This window comes from Vitis vinifera, chromosome 4 (assembly GCF_030704535.1).
Source record: "Vitis vinifera cultivar Pinot Noir 40024 chromosome 4, ASM3070453v1".
In the NCBI taxonomy this organism is placed as follows: domain Eukaryota; kingdom Viridiplantae; phylum Streptophyta; class Magnoliopsida; order Vitales; family Vitaceae; genus Vitis; species Vitis vinifera.
In genome coordinates this window covers 24,819,584-24,832,915 of record NC_081808.1, presented here as the reverse complement: position 1 = coordinate 24,832,915, position 13,332 = coordinate 24,819,584, and the positions used below count along the sequence as shown (strand labels likewise).

The following is a 13,332-nucleotide window of genomic DNA, read 5'->3' as shown; positions in this document are numbered from 1 at the left end:
TGAGTTCACAACTAATGGGACTTCAGATTCTCTTTGCTGGAAGGTTACTTGATGAATTTTAAAAGCATTCCAATTCATAACAAGCAATTCAAATATATAAGATTATTATTATTATTATTGTTATTATTATCATTATTATTATTTAATAACTTTGTTGATAATCAAAGGCAGTTTGATCTTTTAAAAGCCCCAAAAAATGATGACCAAAATGGATAGTTGACAATTTGTGGGAAGTGCACTCTCATCATATCCGGGCAAGGTTGCCACATTAATATGCCATCACACAACCCTGTTGAACCCAATCTCTGATATCAAATCTAAAGATTTCTCTTTCTTTTCCTGAGATGATTTCATAAGATTCTAATTAAAGAAAAGAAAAGAAATTGGTGATATCCGGAGGAAGAATTTCACCCACATGATTAAGGGCATCTCAGCACCTTACAATCTCATAAAATCACAACTGCCAATACTCTTGAATGTTTCCTTAAGAGTACCAACCAATGGCTTGAGCATCGCCCAGGTCGGAGACCTGAATTTGTCACCATGGTTTGGAGCATTCAGTTTCTAAACAGGATCCTTTTATTTTAACTGTAGTAGTAAAGTCCAGTGGCATGGAACAGAAAACAAATGGAAAGGATATGTAACAAATGCCTGACCTCCATTATGATTTCCTCACTAAAATGAAACACAAACATAGTCCATGGAATTTATACCTCAGCAGAGTTATTATACCATAGTCAACAAGGACCAAAGAAACCTCAAAACTTCCTAAAACTGTAGTCCCTCTAGTTGAACTTCCATTATGAAACAATGAGAGAAGCTGCTATGTGAAACCTTAAGACACCAACTAATTATGAAAGGAAACCCCACAAACGAGGTACTAAACTGAGCATAGAAGGAGAAACTGAAAGAGGATCAAGTTTGAAACGGAAATTGCCAGACTATGTGTGTCATTTTCCTATGAAATTAGTACCATGCCCGAGAAAAAGCCCCTGTCACTATGGATCACAGCTTACAAACTCACATGTTGTCGAAGCAGTCACCAATGCACCATGGACGAGCACCTTTCATCAACATCAGAAACTTATCAGATTAGTAGGAGCAGGTTACTTTCATTATTGAGAAACAAACAGATCAGAAGACTAAAAAATCCCTTAAGGAGATGATTTCTAGTTGAACCGGAGATTATTGAAATCATTTAATCCTCCTCCAACCCCATTGAGAGATTTCATATCCTGTTGCTTATTGTTCATAGTAACATCCTGAGGCATCGATGGCATGCCTACCTCAACACTTGAGGTCATAGAGTTATTCCCCATGGTTGCTCTGATTCTATTAACTGTGGCAGAGACACCAATTCCACCATCAAAGTTTCCAAATCCTGCAGCCCCAACACTTGAATTGCTATTTATCCTGCTTCCCATTGTGCTGTCACCACCACCAATAGAACTGTGGTTTATTTGTGTCATCCCACTACCATTTTTCACATTGTTTCCAACGGAACCTACACTGATCATGCTACCTGCACTGTTAAACTGTGATGAACTCATAATTTCTTGTATTATTCTCTCAACAGAGCTCAGGTGTTCATTTGGATCTGCCTCGTTTGACTCAGAGGATTTTTGGAAAAGGATATTTGTAGGTGAATTTTCTGAAGTGATGTGGTTTGCAGTGGCTTCTGCTGTTAAGACAGTCTGAGAAAGTGGAGTGGGATTGTGAGATGAGGATGGTGTCAGACACGAGAAAGGAGAGGAGGGGTTGAGTTGTGTTGATGGTGGTGTAGTTGAGGACCCAGCAGATGGGATCTGACCTGGAGTTGCGGAAAAGGGACTATTAGGATTATTCATCTGGTTTTCATGCCTGGAGTTCATGGAATTCTGGCAGAGAAGCCCAACAATTGCGGTGGCAGATGTTGAAGTAGATGTTATGCTGTGGCCATTACTGACACTTGGAACACCATTACAGGCAGAAACCTGAGTGGCTGATCCCCTTAAAGCATAATCATCATTATTCATCCTCTGCCTTGTATTTTGCTGCTGAAGGTGTTGCTCCTCCTCCAATTGGTTATGCATCCCAGATGATCGGCTGCTTCTACGAGGAAACTCGGCCAAACATTCTGAAGAAGAAACAGATGTCACTAATTATCATACATGATAAGTGATAAATTATTCAGTAACACGGCTCTTTTCATCTCAAGTTACAAAATTTCAACAAACATGTTCAACGTTGCAATAATTGCAGTTATACATCATGCATTTTTATCTTAGAACTAATTATATGAATAGTCATTAGAAGAGACCCACTTTATTGCAAGGAAGTACATAACAAGGATTGTAGATAAAACCTCCCACGGCATAGACATCCAGATTCTCGCCTGAGACACTTACGGCTACTAAGTCTCAACAACCACCACTATGGCCATGTGGTCCATGTTCAATGGGCTACTCATCTGTCCTAAGTTCAGTGGAACTCCCACCATGTGGCATAATGCAAGAACGATGGCTGATATATGGATGCACATTTTACTGATATAATTAAATAACTGAAGCAAAACCATGAAAATATCACCCCATACCCAGTTCCACCATGAATAAAGTGGAAAATAGAAAAAAATTCATATGCCAATTGGAGTTCAATAGTGAATGTTGTCCAAATGCTATCACTATGTTTAGTTTGCAGAAAATTTAAATTTAATAAATTATTTTTGCATATTTCTTTAAACTCATTTGACTTATTTTTCCTATTCTATATAAAGAATAAATAATTTGAAAATACATTTGTTTCCATCTAATTTAAATTATATTTGATTTTCTTTCGTATTTTCTATGGTCAACCAAACATGAGATAATAATTTTCCTTAAGAAATTTTTTTCCTTTCCTTAGCACTTTCCACGAACCAAACACAGCCTATATTACAAGTAATGCTAGAAGAAAACAATTCCTAACTCCTTATGATCCACATGGTGTACGCATATCATGGCATGATTTAGTCAAGTTCATTAAATTAGAAATTTTTTCCCCTCAACCCAAGTCAACAATGTAAATAGAATGGAAATCAACAGTGAGTGCTACAAGAAACAGCACTTCCTAAATCCTGATAACATCCGAGAAAATTAGCTATTTCTTAATTCTCTTTTTCTTTTTGCAGTAACAGGGAGATGGTGCCCAACATGCATAAAAGGTTGTATACATTATTAAAAAGAAAAAAGGAAAACAATTGTTGGATTAACTGTTTGAGTTAGTCTTCCTCTTAATTAAGATTTCTTCTCTTGCATATTTTTGGAGTTGTTTAGGCTAGTTGATGTTGCTTCCCCATATTCATTAACAAAACTTGACTTTAAAAGCCAGTGTTTTCTAAATTTTGGTCCTCATTTAAAAGGTTTACTTGTCGCTTATTTTTTCTTTTTCTTTTGGTGAGTGGGTGAGGGGTGGGTGCAACTCTAGAGATGAAGCTTTAAGCCCGTATATTTTAGTCAGCCACAATACAAGAACAATTTACCTTGATTAGCAAGCACAAAAAAAAAGAAAAAAGAAAATTAAAAAAAAGAAGACGGATTCAGGACATTGAAAATCTAACCTCCAAAAGCAGCTAAAAGTATTCAAATATTTAAAACAAACAACAAGAGATAAGAAATAAAGAACTGAAGTTCAGCATTACTATCTGAAGCCCAACTGAATTATGAAGAACAAGAAGCAGCACTTATGAATCATGGGCCAACAATAGAAGCAAGGTATAATCATAGGTTCAACAAAAGGAGTTCCTGTATTGTAAAACATTCTACAGCCTATGTAGCTCCTGAAAAGAGAAGGATACGAGAGATTCAGTTATATAGCATGCACTATTTACATCCTGTATGCAATGATTTGATATCTTCAGGGTAAGTGAAAGAAGATTGCAATCAAAAGAGGAAAACATGCCAAGCCTACCTATAGGTCCTTTCTCGGTTTCTCGGCTATAGTCAATCAAATCTTTCATACAGTTCACAACCTCTGATATCTGCAATTTAACAAAGGATAATAGTTTTTAGTAGAGCTGAATGTTTAAAAGAGGTTCACACATCAAAAATCTAAGGTTCTTTTTCTCCTAATTTTCTGCAACACTCTTTACAACTATTAATCACCACCTGTTTTCTTGTTTTTCCAAGTTGGGGTTGAGGGAACTAACCCAACCCAAATGTTCTGAACATGATAGTCTTAAAACAATAAATTTGTTTTCTGACCCTGCAACTGCAGGGTGCAGAAGAGACGAGCTATATTCAAATTCTAATCATGGCTATAACCAACTGGAAATCAGAGTCCGTCAAGAACAAATAATACCTGAAGGCACCGCACAAATCTCTTTGTATATCCTAAATCATTAACTAATGGCACTTCCAATGCTTTTGCTAATTGACGAGCTGATGAGACAAACCTGAGAAATTGCATTTAATAATTGGTAAACATACAAATAGGGAAATTTAATGTAAGAATTAGAAAAGTTCATCAATCTTAACATAAAATGCAGGAATCATAGAAAAATTGAATGCTGCCTTTGCCTTAAGGGTAAGATCAATGTGAACAAAACAAAAGAAGAAAGAAGAAAGAAAAAATATGATAAAAAACAAGAACTGCACAACTCAGTCATTAACTGTACAAATATGGTTTCCATCTCACTCACAGAGTTATCCAAACAAATAAAACTGACTTCATGCTTAAAACTAAAGGATACCATAGAAAAAAGTTGTATGAATTATGAATCATGCCCCAAGGGAACTTAAAACAGATTTTCCTTTTCTTAGTCTGCATCTTCAAGATGATGGCACAAATTATGAAGGTAAAGTTGACTATGCCTAAAATGCATGAGTTAATTCCACAAGTTATCCACTGTTTCCCTTTCTTTTACTGTCTTCTCTCCCTTCCCCATTTTTGTGAGAAAGGAGTTCAACCTAAGATGAGAACCAGCATAACACCATTGCCAATGCCATATGAAAATGAGTCCTGAATAAATAGAATGGAAAAATAGGACTCCTGCAGCCAAGTGGAGATATTGGGGGAAATAAAGGGAAAGAAAAGGCTTTGCCAGGTTAAGTCTTCAAGCTATTCAATCCTTGTTGGCTCTCAGGCTGTAGATAACCATGCAAGAACTCATGATGGGTCACATGAGAGAGAGAATTATTACTTTTCAAGTCATAAACTTGTAAGTAGCTTTTCAAAAAATGTATTGCACAACTGTTCTTGCACTTTTCACAGAGAAAGAGAATCCAGTTTTTTAGTCATACATTACTTGGTGGCTTTACTGTCCAGCACCAATTGAGAATGCATGCATTTTTTGTGTATCAGCTAACACAAGCAGAAATGTGTACACTCTCATACACATAAACCTCTACATTCATGAGACAAAAAGTAAGGAGAGTTTTTGAGTCACGCTATTCTAGATGGCTTTTCAACTGTCCTGCATCATACAGGAATGTGTATACATTGTTTGCATGCACCCTGGGATGCAAATCTGTGTCGATGCTCATGGGCACATGTACACACAGCAGAGAGAGCAGAGCATTAGATGCAGAAAAAACCAAGCTTCCAAATTTTACACCATTCAGAAAAAAGGAAAATTTTCTGAACTGAATATATACATGAAATATTTGAAGAGCCACGTGGCACCTTAACAAATAAGATAGCAACAAGTAGAGTTCAGTTAATCTACAAAAGCAAGGTAACAAATGTTAAAAGAGTGACTTACGTATTACAGTTATTTTTTAATTCTTGCATTGAAATGTTTGATGGATTTTGAGCAGCAGCATGGTATTTTTGCGCCACAACTCCAAGCTGACTAACCTGGAACAACATTGACTTTGGTCAACATCCCTTTGCTGTGAGATGATACTATTTTATCATAACCCCACAACCATCATACCACCTCAACAGTACCACTAGATGAGAACGAATCAAACATAAAAGGGTAGAAACGTAACATGAGCAAAATCACCATAAAAAGAGTGGGAAAATTGAAGATAAACCCCCGAGAGATATTTCCATAAAGGAATTAGGCACAAGGTGCAGCTAGGTTTCAAAGGTACTTTAAACATTGTAATAGGATCATTTTCCTTCTTTAAATCTCTTTAAAATATATTTTTTTTTTTTAAAAAAAAAAAGAAGAGAAAAGAAAATTCTTCTTCTGACACTTAGCATCTAACTCTGTTTTGTACTTTCTCCCATCTTCCATGAACTTCATATATGCCTTCATATATATTGGTGTCTTAACATTTTTTCTTTCTTTCCAACTGTTTGTGTTTCTAATCTCAGCAAGAATCCAATGATACAAATTTTTTCAACAAATTTTGTGAACTCTGTGGTTTCAACATCCCTAGTCTGTCTATTTTTACTTGTCAATGGTTTACTTTTGGTATGTTGGTCTCTAATAGTTGGAAGCTTTGGTATAATGGTCAATAGACAGTTGATAGTAGTAGCCTAGTTGAAACTTTAAAGCATAGATGAAATTTTAAAGAGTTTACTTGTTGATTTTGTGATAAATTAAGTCAATGAATTATCACATTGAATTACACATATTTCATCTAACCTCTAGTGTGTCACATCTGTACATGCACAAATTGAAGCATGTTTTAGCCTTGCTGCCATGCACAAGTTTGATAAAAGTAAATATTGGTACTGGAAAACTTGGGTGCCGAATTTGTACAAGTGAGTGCCTCTGAGCCCTAGCTCAACTGGCAATGGCAGAGTGAGGATAGAGAGGTTCTAGGTTCAATTCATGTACCAAAATAATTATAATAAGTTCCCTATCACTGCTGAAATGACAACTATGTTGTTAAGCCAATAAAACAAGAGCAAATTTTTTATGTTGATTTGATAGTTTAAAACCCCACATAGGAAAGATATTCAGTTTGCAATAAGCTAGCACACTCCAGGTGAAAAGTTCAAACTCATTTACAGTGAATAAGGAAATTCCAGTGATTACTGTAATCTGTTATCTAAAGAACTTGGCATGGAAAATTTCGGTGCTCATACTGGACTATTTTATCAAACAACCCCAAAATATTTTCAAAAAAGGGCTATATATGGCTTATGCCTCAGACTTGTGATAAATGCATTTCATGCATGTTTACTTGTTTTTCTGTATATTCTCTCAAGATTTAACTGTGTATGATAAGTAACACAAAAAATTTTTAGGGAAAGGATTCATGATAAGATGCACAAATTGATGATTACTGCTGCAATCACTTTACCTGAGACATTCCAGACTCCTGATTATTAGGAAAGCATCTTACTTGAGTCCAACAGGTCCACAAAGTCTACCTCCAGTACGAGGGTGGCTATGATTCTTTGGCAAGCTCATTTACTTGATAAGTCAGAAGTAGAAGCACCTTATTTAGTTCAACCATTTATGCTTTTTTCTAGTTCAAACATTTATGTTTCAAGTCTCAGCTCTCAACTTTAAGTTAGCTTTCTTGCACTTTTGCAGAAAGGATAAATGCTATCACTCCAGCTCCTCATTATTATTATTATTTTTTTCCCTCTCATTTTCTATGAGTTGCATTCCTATCAATATTTATAAAAGATCAAAAGGAAGGCCCACTCAACAATGGATAACAAAGAGTAGATATATCAGCAAAACCATACATACAAAGGCTCAATCAAACCATTTAACCACACTAAATGAAGGTCCCAAAGAATGTATAGTAAGTTCACAAGTTTATTGCTAATCAGAAGAGCATTATTCTATGCAAGAAAGTGAAAGCACTGGATTGTTTACCTGAGGTATGATTGATCTTCGAGGGATAAGTTCCTCATGATGCCGAGCACAAAACAGCCAAGAGCAGATCTAGAAAATTAAAAAATAATATATATATATATATATAAACAAAAATATAAGTAGTTGGGAAAAAAAAAAAAAAAAAGAAGAAAAGAAGGAAAAGGAGCACAAGAGATTTACTTTAAGCTGAAATCTCTTGTACAAGAAGATCATTTACCAACCTTTAGATCTGGGGAGAAAACAATACGAAGTTGCCCATCACGAACTACACGTAGTTGCTCAAAGACACTTTCTTGTACTGCTTTAGCAAAGTCTAGTACAATCTGACCGGCTGCATCCTGATATTCATGGGGCATATCAAAATATAGAAGCTCTTCCAAAGTGCCACTGTCATACTTGATTTTGCATAGCCTGGGGAGAACTTCAAAAGTTGTTTCTGAAGTGCAATAACAAAATCATTTATAACCAAAAAAAGAAAGCATGAAGTTCCATCAGATTTTGAATCTCAAAAATGTCAAAAGAAAAATGCAACTTATTCATTTTTCATCAAGTATATACTCGGTTAATAATTTAAGAATTTGTTAATATTTCTATAGAAAAATTTTAATAAGTTCTAAATTTTAATCAAAATTAAAAAAAAAATGGGGAAGAGTTCACTTAGATCTTGTTTGGATACACTTCTTGTTTTTTGTTTTTAAAATTGGAAAGGAATACTAACTTCTATATAAAAAGTAGAAACTCTTATACAAAAAGCATAGACTTACCTTACGTCCTTAAAAATTAATTTCAAACATTTTTAAATTTGAGTTAGTAAAATTTTTTTAATACTTCTTTTTTTTAAAAAAAATCAGTATCATTTCAATGTAAGCCTCTAAGAGTTTTTGTATTTTATATAAAAGTTACTACTATTTTCTATTTTCAAAAACAAAAAATAGGAAGTGTATCCAAACGGATACTCAATAATTCCATTTTTTTCTCTTTCATTTCCATAGATAAATAGATACACAATCACACACATAAAGAAGAGGGATGTGAGGGCTTGAGTGAAAGAAAGGGAAAAATCTAGGAGAGCATGGGGAAAAGTTTGAGCATTATGAGAGGGGTGGTCCTTAGAGATGACAACAGATTGTACAGAAAAGTTGCTGCCATTTCAATTTGTCACACCATATCCATAGTTTCATTGTGCCATCATGATAATTGGCACAAGAATGAATTTTGCAGCTAACAGGAATATAATAGATGAGAAGTCATAGAAAAACATCAGCTCCTTGAAATATAACAAAGCATGAGCTTTCCTCTACTATATGCCACATAAGTTCAGCATATGCAAAATGAATCAATCTGAACCAAATTGAGATATGCAAATTTCCAAATTCCCACCCTGTAAGAAATGACCCTAATATGTTGGATTTTTAGATCTTTCATCCTAGTCGCATAGTGATGGGCATCAAATCCAAAAAATGAAGATGCAGTAAAATTCATAAAATGGTATTCTTTAAGGAATTACAAAAAGCAAAAGGTTGAAGAATATATATATATATATATATATATATATATATATATATATTGAAAAAAAAAAGGACATACCAAAACCACGACCAGGCCTGCGATTGCATATTTCACAGTGCCAGACATCCTGCAAAATATTTTATCCAGATTATAATGTCATCTCACTTTGATTAGAAGGAAGGAAGGAATAGCAGTATCCTACAAAAAATAATTTAAATGTTGAATATTTGTTCCACTTGCATCACCACAAAAATCTCAGGTGGATCATAAAGGGAAGCTAAATCCACCAGAAACCTTCATAAAATAAAAAAAAAATAAAAAAATAAAAAAAAGAAAAAAAAAAAAGACCTCAAGGTTTGTATGAAACCTGCTAGGATTCAAAGGCAGTGTCCTTTTAGAGGATTAAATTATGCGCACCAAGGCAGGAACTTCAATTGCCAAAAACATGCATCTTAAAACATTATGTGACAGTGAATATAGTTCATTGTGGTAAAGCTTGACATCACAAGAGAGGCCATCCACCAATGAAATCCTTCCCTTTCTGAATTGTTAATCAACTGGTTTTATCTAGCAACATACCTGAGGAAAAGGGCTATTTGTTTGTCGGTTATTTCCATATTGTGATATACACCATCTTTTCTTTGCATTGGGAGCAAAAAATTCAGCAACAAATTTCTGCCAGAATTCAATATTGTTGCCCTGAATAAGAAATCATCACCACAATCAGACCAGTATAACACCAGATGCATAAGAAATACTCATTCCACAGTTGAAAAAACCATACATCAGGCCTATGCTTCTGCTGAATCATGTACTGAGTTAAACGCTGAGCACACATTCCAGGTTCATAGACCAGTTTTGCAGGCAGATTTGGCTGTTGAAACTGGGGCTGCAATTGGGGTTGCTGCTGAGTTGCCTTCAACAATTGTTGTTGCTGCTTTTGTTGTTGCAGCTGCAACAAACGCTGCTGTTGCAAAAGATTCAACTGAGCAGCAGTAGCGTGAGAAGACTGCCTCGACATGTGAAGAAATTGTTGACGTTGCTGTTGCTGCTGCAAAAACATTTGTTGGTCTAAACGATTAGGTTGAATTTTGACAGGCGGAATACCTCTGCCAACCTGGTTCTGTTGTGATAATTGCAACTGTTGCTGTGGGCAATTTTGATCATTCACACCCACACCCCCCGACCCACCTTGAGTTGCTTGATATGGCTGCTGTTGAGGGTGCAATTGATGTAGCTGCTGTTGGCTGAATTGCTGCAGCAACTGCTGTCCGTGGTGAAATTTCTGCCGCTCAAGCTGTTGGAGTTGAGATTGCAGTTGATCTGGCAATACCTGATTCCCAGAAGAGTTTAGAGGATGCTGGTTTTGAACTTGGCTGGATGAACCAGGATTCCCACTGTTCAGTTGTGGAAATGATGCAGCTGGTGGAGCGAAAGCAATGTCATTTGCTGCAATAGAAAGCGCATCAAACTCAGGTCCTGTATCAAGGCCTCCATGTTGAAAACTCCCTGAATGAGAGAGGCCAGAGTTCGAACCCCCACTTCCAAGAGATTGACTGAGGCCAGAGGAGATGTTTTGTGCATTTCCGACCAAATTCATGTCATACTGTGGCCGAACTGAAGAAAGTGAAGAATATGCTCCCTGTGGACCACCTTGAGCCAAAATCCCTGAGTTCGATCTCAGGAGTGCAGCCGAGGCAGACTGGGAACCACCAATTGATGTTGATGGTCCCGATGGCATCATCTTGCTGAAAGCAAAAACATAGATATTGGTCAAATACAAAAATTTAACCTAATGCAACAGGGGACAAAAATGAAAAAGAAAATGTATAATACCCTTGAGTAAGAACATTCTAGGAATCCACTCCTCCTTTAAAATAAGGATCCCTAAACAACAACTTAGTAGAATTTTATCAATTTTTTTTCCACCGATTGAGACTCAAACCATTCAAAGCAAACACCATTCGAATAAACCAAAACTGATCTATATAATAGACAGGGCTAAGAATCAAAGCAAAAGAAAGGAACTAGCTTTGACTATGACCAATCTAAAAATTGATTGCTCCTACAAAACAACAATCTCTCATCAACAACTCAGAAGTCAGGACAATGTTGCTGATTTTCCCATCAATTAAACCTCAAACCATTCTGTAAAACAATAAAACACAGAATAGATTGGAGCTGCATCACCAAATCAATCATATAGCAATCTTAATCAATATGGTGGCAGAAGATATGCTACAGTTGATTAAATAGCATCCATAGAGACTGGTCCATATCACAAAGTGCTTTGACAATCAAAGCTGAGGTTTACAGTACACCGGACCATGAATCAACCAGTTCAAAACAAAGGAACTAGCTGTGGCCATGAATACTACTCCTGAAAAATTACAATCTCTAATTAAAAACCCTGCAAAATTCTATCAATTCCTCCAACAATTGAGTCCCAAACCATTGGAAACAAACACCAGCAAAGAAAAAAAATTGTCGCACATCATGAAATAATTTATAAACAAATCTTAACCAATATGGCCTCTGAACAAATAGAACATTGATCAAGAGCATTCAGCGAAAGTATTTGCTTACGTGAACTTTTACACCCGAATTGGGCTCGTTTGGCTTCTGCGAAGATGGAGCAAAATAAAACAATCAGAATCTTTAAAAAAAACAAAAAACTCAATCCACCATTTGGAAGACCTGGAATCAACACTGCCCAATGAAACCAATTGGCTCACTTGAGTAGCCACAAAACAAAAAATTCAAAACTTGTTTCTTTCCAATCATTTTCTTTTCGTCGTTTTTCTCGACAACCAAACAGAGGAAGAAGAAAACCAAACACAACCCAGATAAGAGAACCAAAGACCCAAATGAGAAACAACCCAAAATCCGAAAATTGACAAGTTTTAGAGAGAGAACACTCACCAGAGTTGCAGACTCAGATTCTCAACCTTTTGCTGATATTATATCAATGATTTTTTTTAATATATATATGCGTATATATAGACATATATTAAAAGTGAAGAAAAAAAATATAAAAACCGAAAGAGAGAGAATAGAAAAAATTAAAATTTAAGAAAAAAATAATTAATTATATTTCTATTGAATATGAACAAGATAGGATTTTCTGATGTGTATTCTCCATCCGTACTTAACTAGGATATTTACTATTTAGTGAGAGCGAGAGTTGGTGGACTTGTGGACTTGAAATTTCTTTTAATTTTCTTTTCTTTTCTTCTTCCTTCAAAGTGAAGTCAAAGTGTGTCTCACCACATCCATCCCATGACTCATGACTATGTTGTATACGTGTATGTTGAATCCCCATGCTTGGCCCTCAACATGAATCATAAACCCTCACCTTCATTCCATCAATCAATTTTTTCTTTTTCAAATATTAAATTTGAATTGTAAAATTTCAAGTATAGTTTAGAGATACGCATAAAAATGTTTATCACTATCTACTTCATAGTAATTCCATTTGTAAATTATTTTGCTATAAACATAATTTTTAAATCTTTAATATTATGTCCGGTTCTCAAAAAGTATTAAAGAAAAAAAATTGGAGAAAATGAATTTCTCATATTTAATTATTTTATGAAAAATATAAAAGAAAAGAAAATATAATTAAATTAATTAGAAACTTATATATTTTCAAATTATTTAATTTTCATGATAAATTAAAATAAGTGAAATGAGTTTGAAATATTATATAAAAATAATTTATTGGTTTTAAATCTATTTTAAAACTTTTTTAGTCCTTCTTTTCTTTTACTTTTTTTATTATTTTCTTTTCCGTATTTTTCTCAAATTTTCGAAGAACTAAACATAGCCTAAAACTAAAGTTTTTCTATGACATCACACACCACAAGTATGAATTCAAACATAGCCTTAAGATTTGTTACAATTTTTTTGGTGCATCTACCATCATTTTTTTTAAATTGTTTAAGTACAACTATCATAATTATTTTAATCTTCTTCAATTTAATATACCTAATTTCTTGTTGATAAGAAAAAAGAGTATTATTTTCCTTACAATGGCATGATTGTATTTTCATAAAATTAATCACATATATTTTCTT

At 34.7% G+C, this 13,332-nt stretch overlaps 1 protein-coding gene across 6 annotated transcripts; it reads right to left on the bottom strand.

Annotated features, from left to right (window-relative positions):
- Positions 1-639: 639 nt before the first annotated feature.
- Positions 640-12,473, bottom strand: LOC100266085 (transcriptional corepressor SEUSS). Of its 6 annotated transcripts, none has more exons than XR_002029942.2 (12): positions 12,179-12,426; positions 11,843-11,878; positions 10,041-11,004; positions 9,836-9,955; positions 9,335-9,383; positions 7,969-8,183; positions 7,748-7,816; positions 5,720-5,814; positions 4,318-4,411; positions 3,928-3,997; positions 714-2,116; positions 640-675 (listed from the first exon to the last, which is right to left on the bottom strand). XR_002029942.2 is itself a non-coding variant. In XM_010651075.3 (12 exons), exons 4-12 carry the CDS (start codon positions 10,998-11,000, stop codon positions 1,170-1,172), a joined length of 2,619 nt encoding a protein of 872 aa, XP_010649377.1. In that variant the 5' UTR covers positions 11,001-11,004; positions 11,093-11,143; positions 11,843-11,878; positions 12,179-12,427; the 3' UTR covers positions 640-1,169. The 6 variants fall into 6 exon arrangements, 5 of the variants coding, with proteins under 5 accessions (XP_010649377.1, XP_010649378.1, XP_059592518.1 ...); XM_010651075.3 differs by adding an exon at positions 11,093-11,143 and having other exon boundaries at positions 640-2,116; positions 12,179-12,427; XM_010651076.3 differs by having other exon boundaries at positions 640-2,116; positions 10,041-10,705; positions 10,793-11,004; positions 12,179-12,427.
- Between the last annotated feature and the right edge of the window lie 859 nt (positions 12,474-13,332).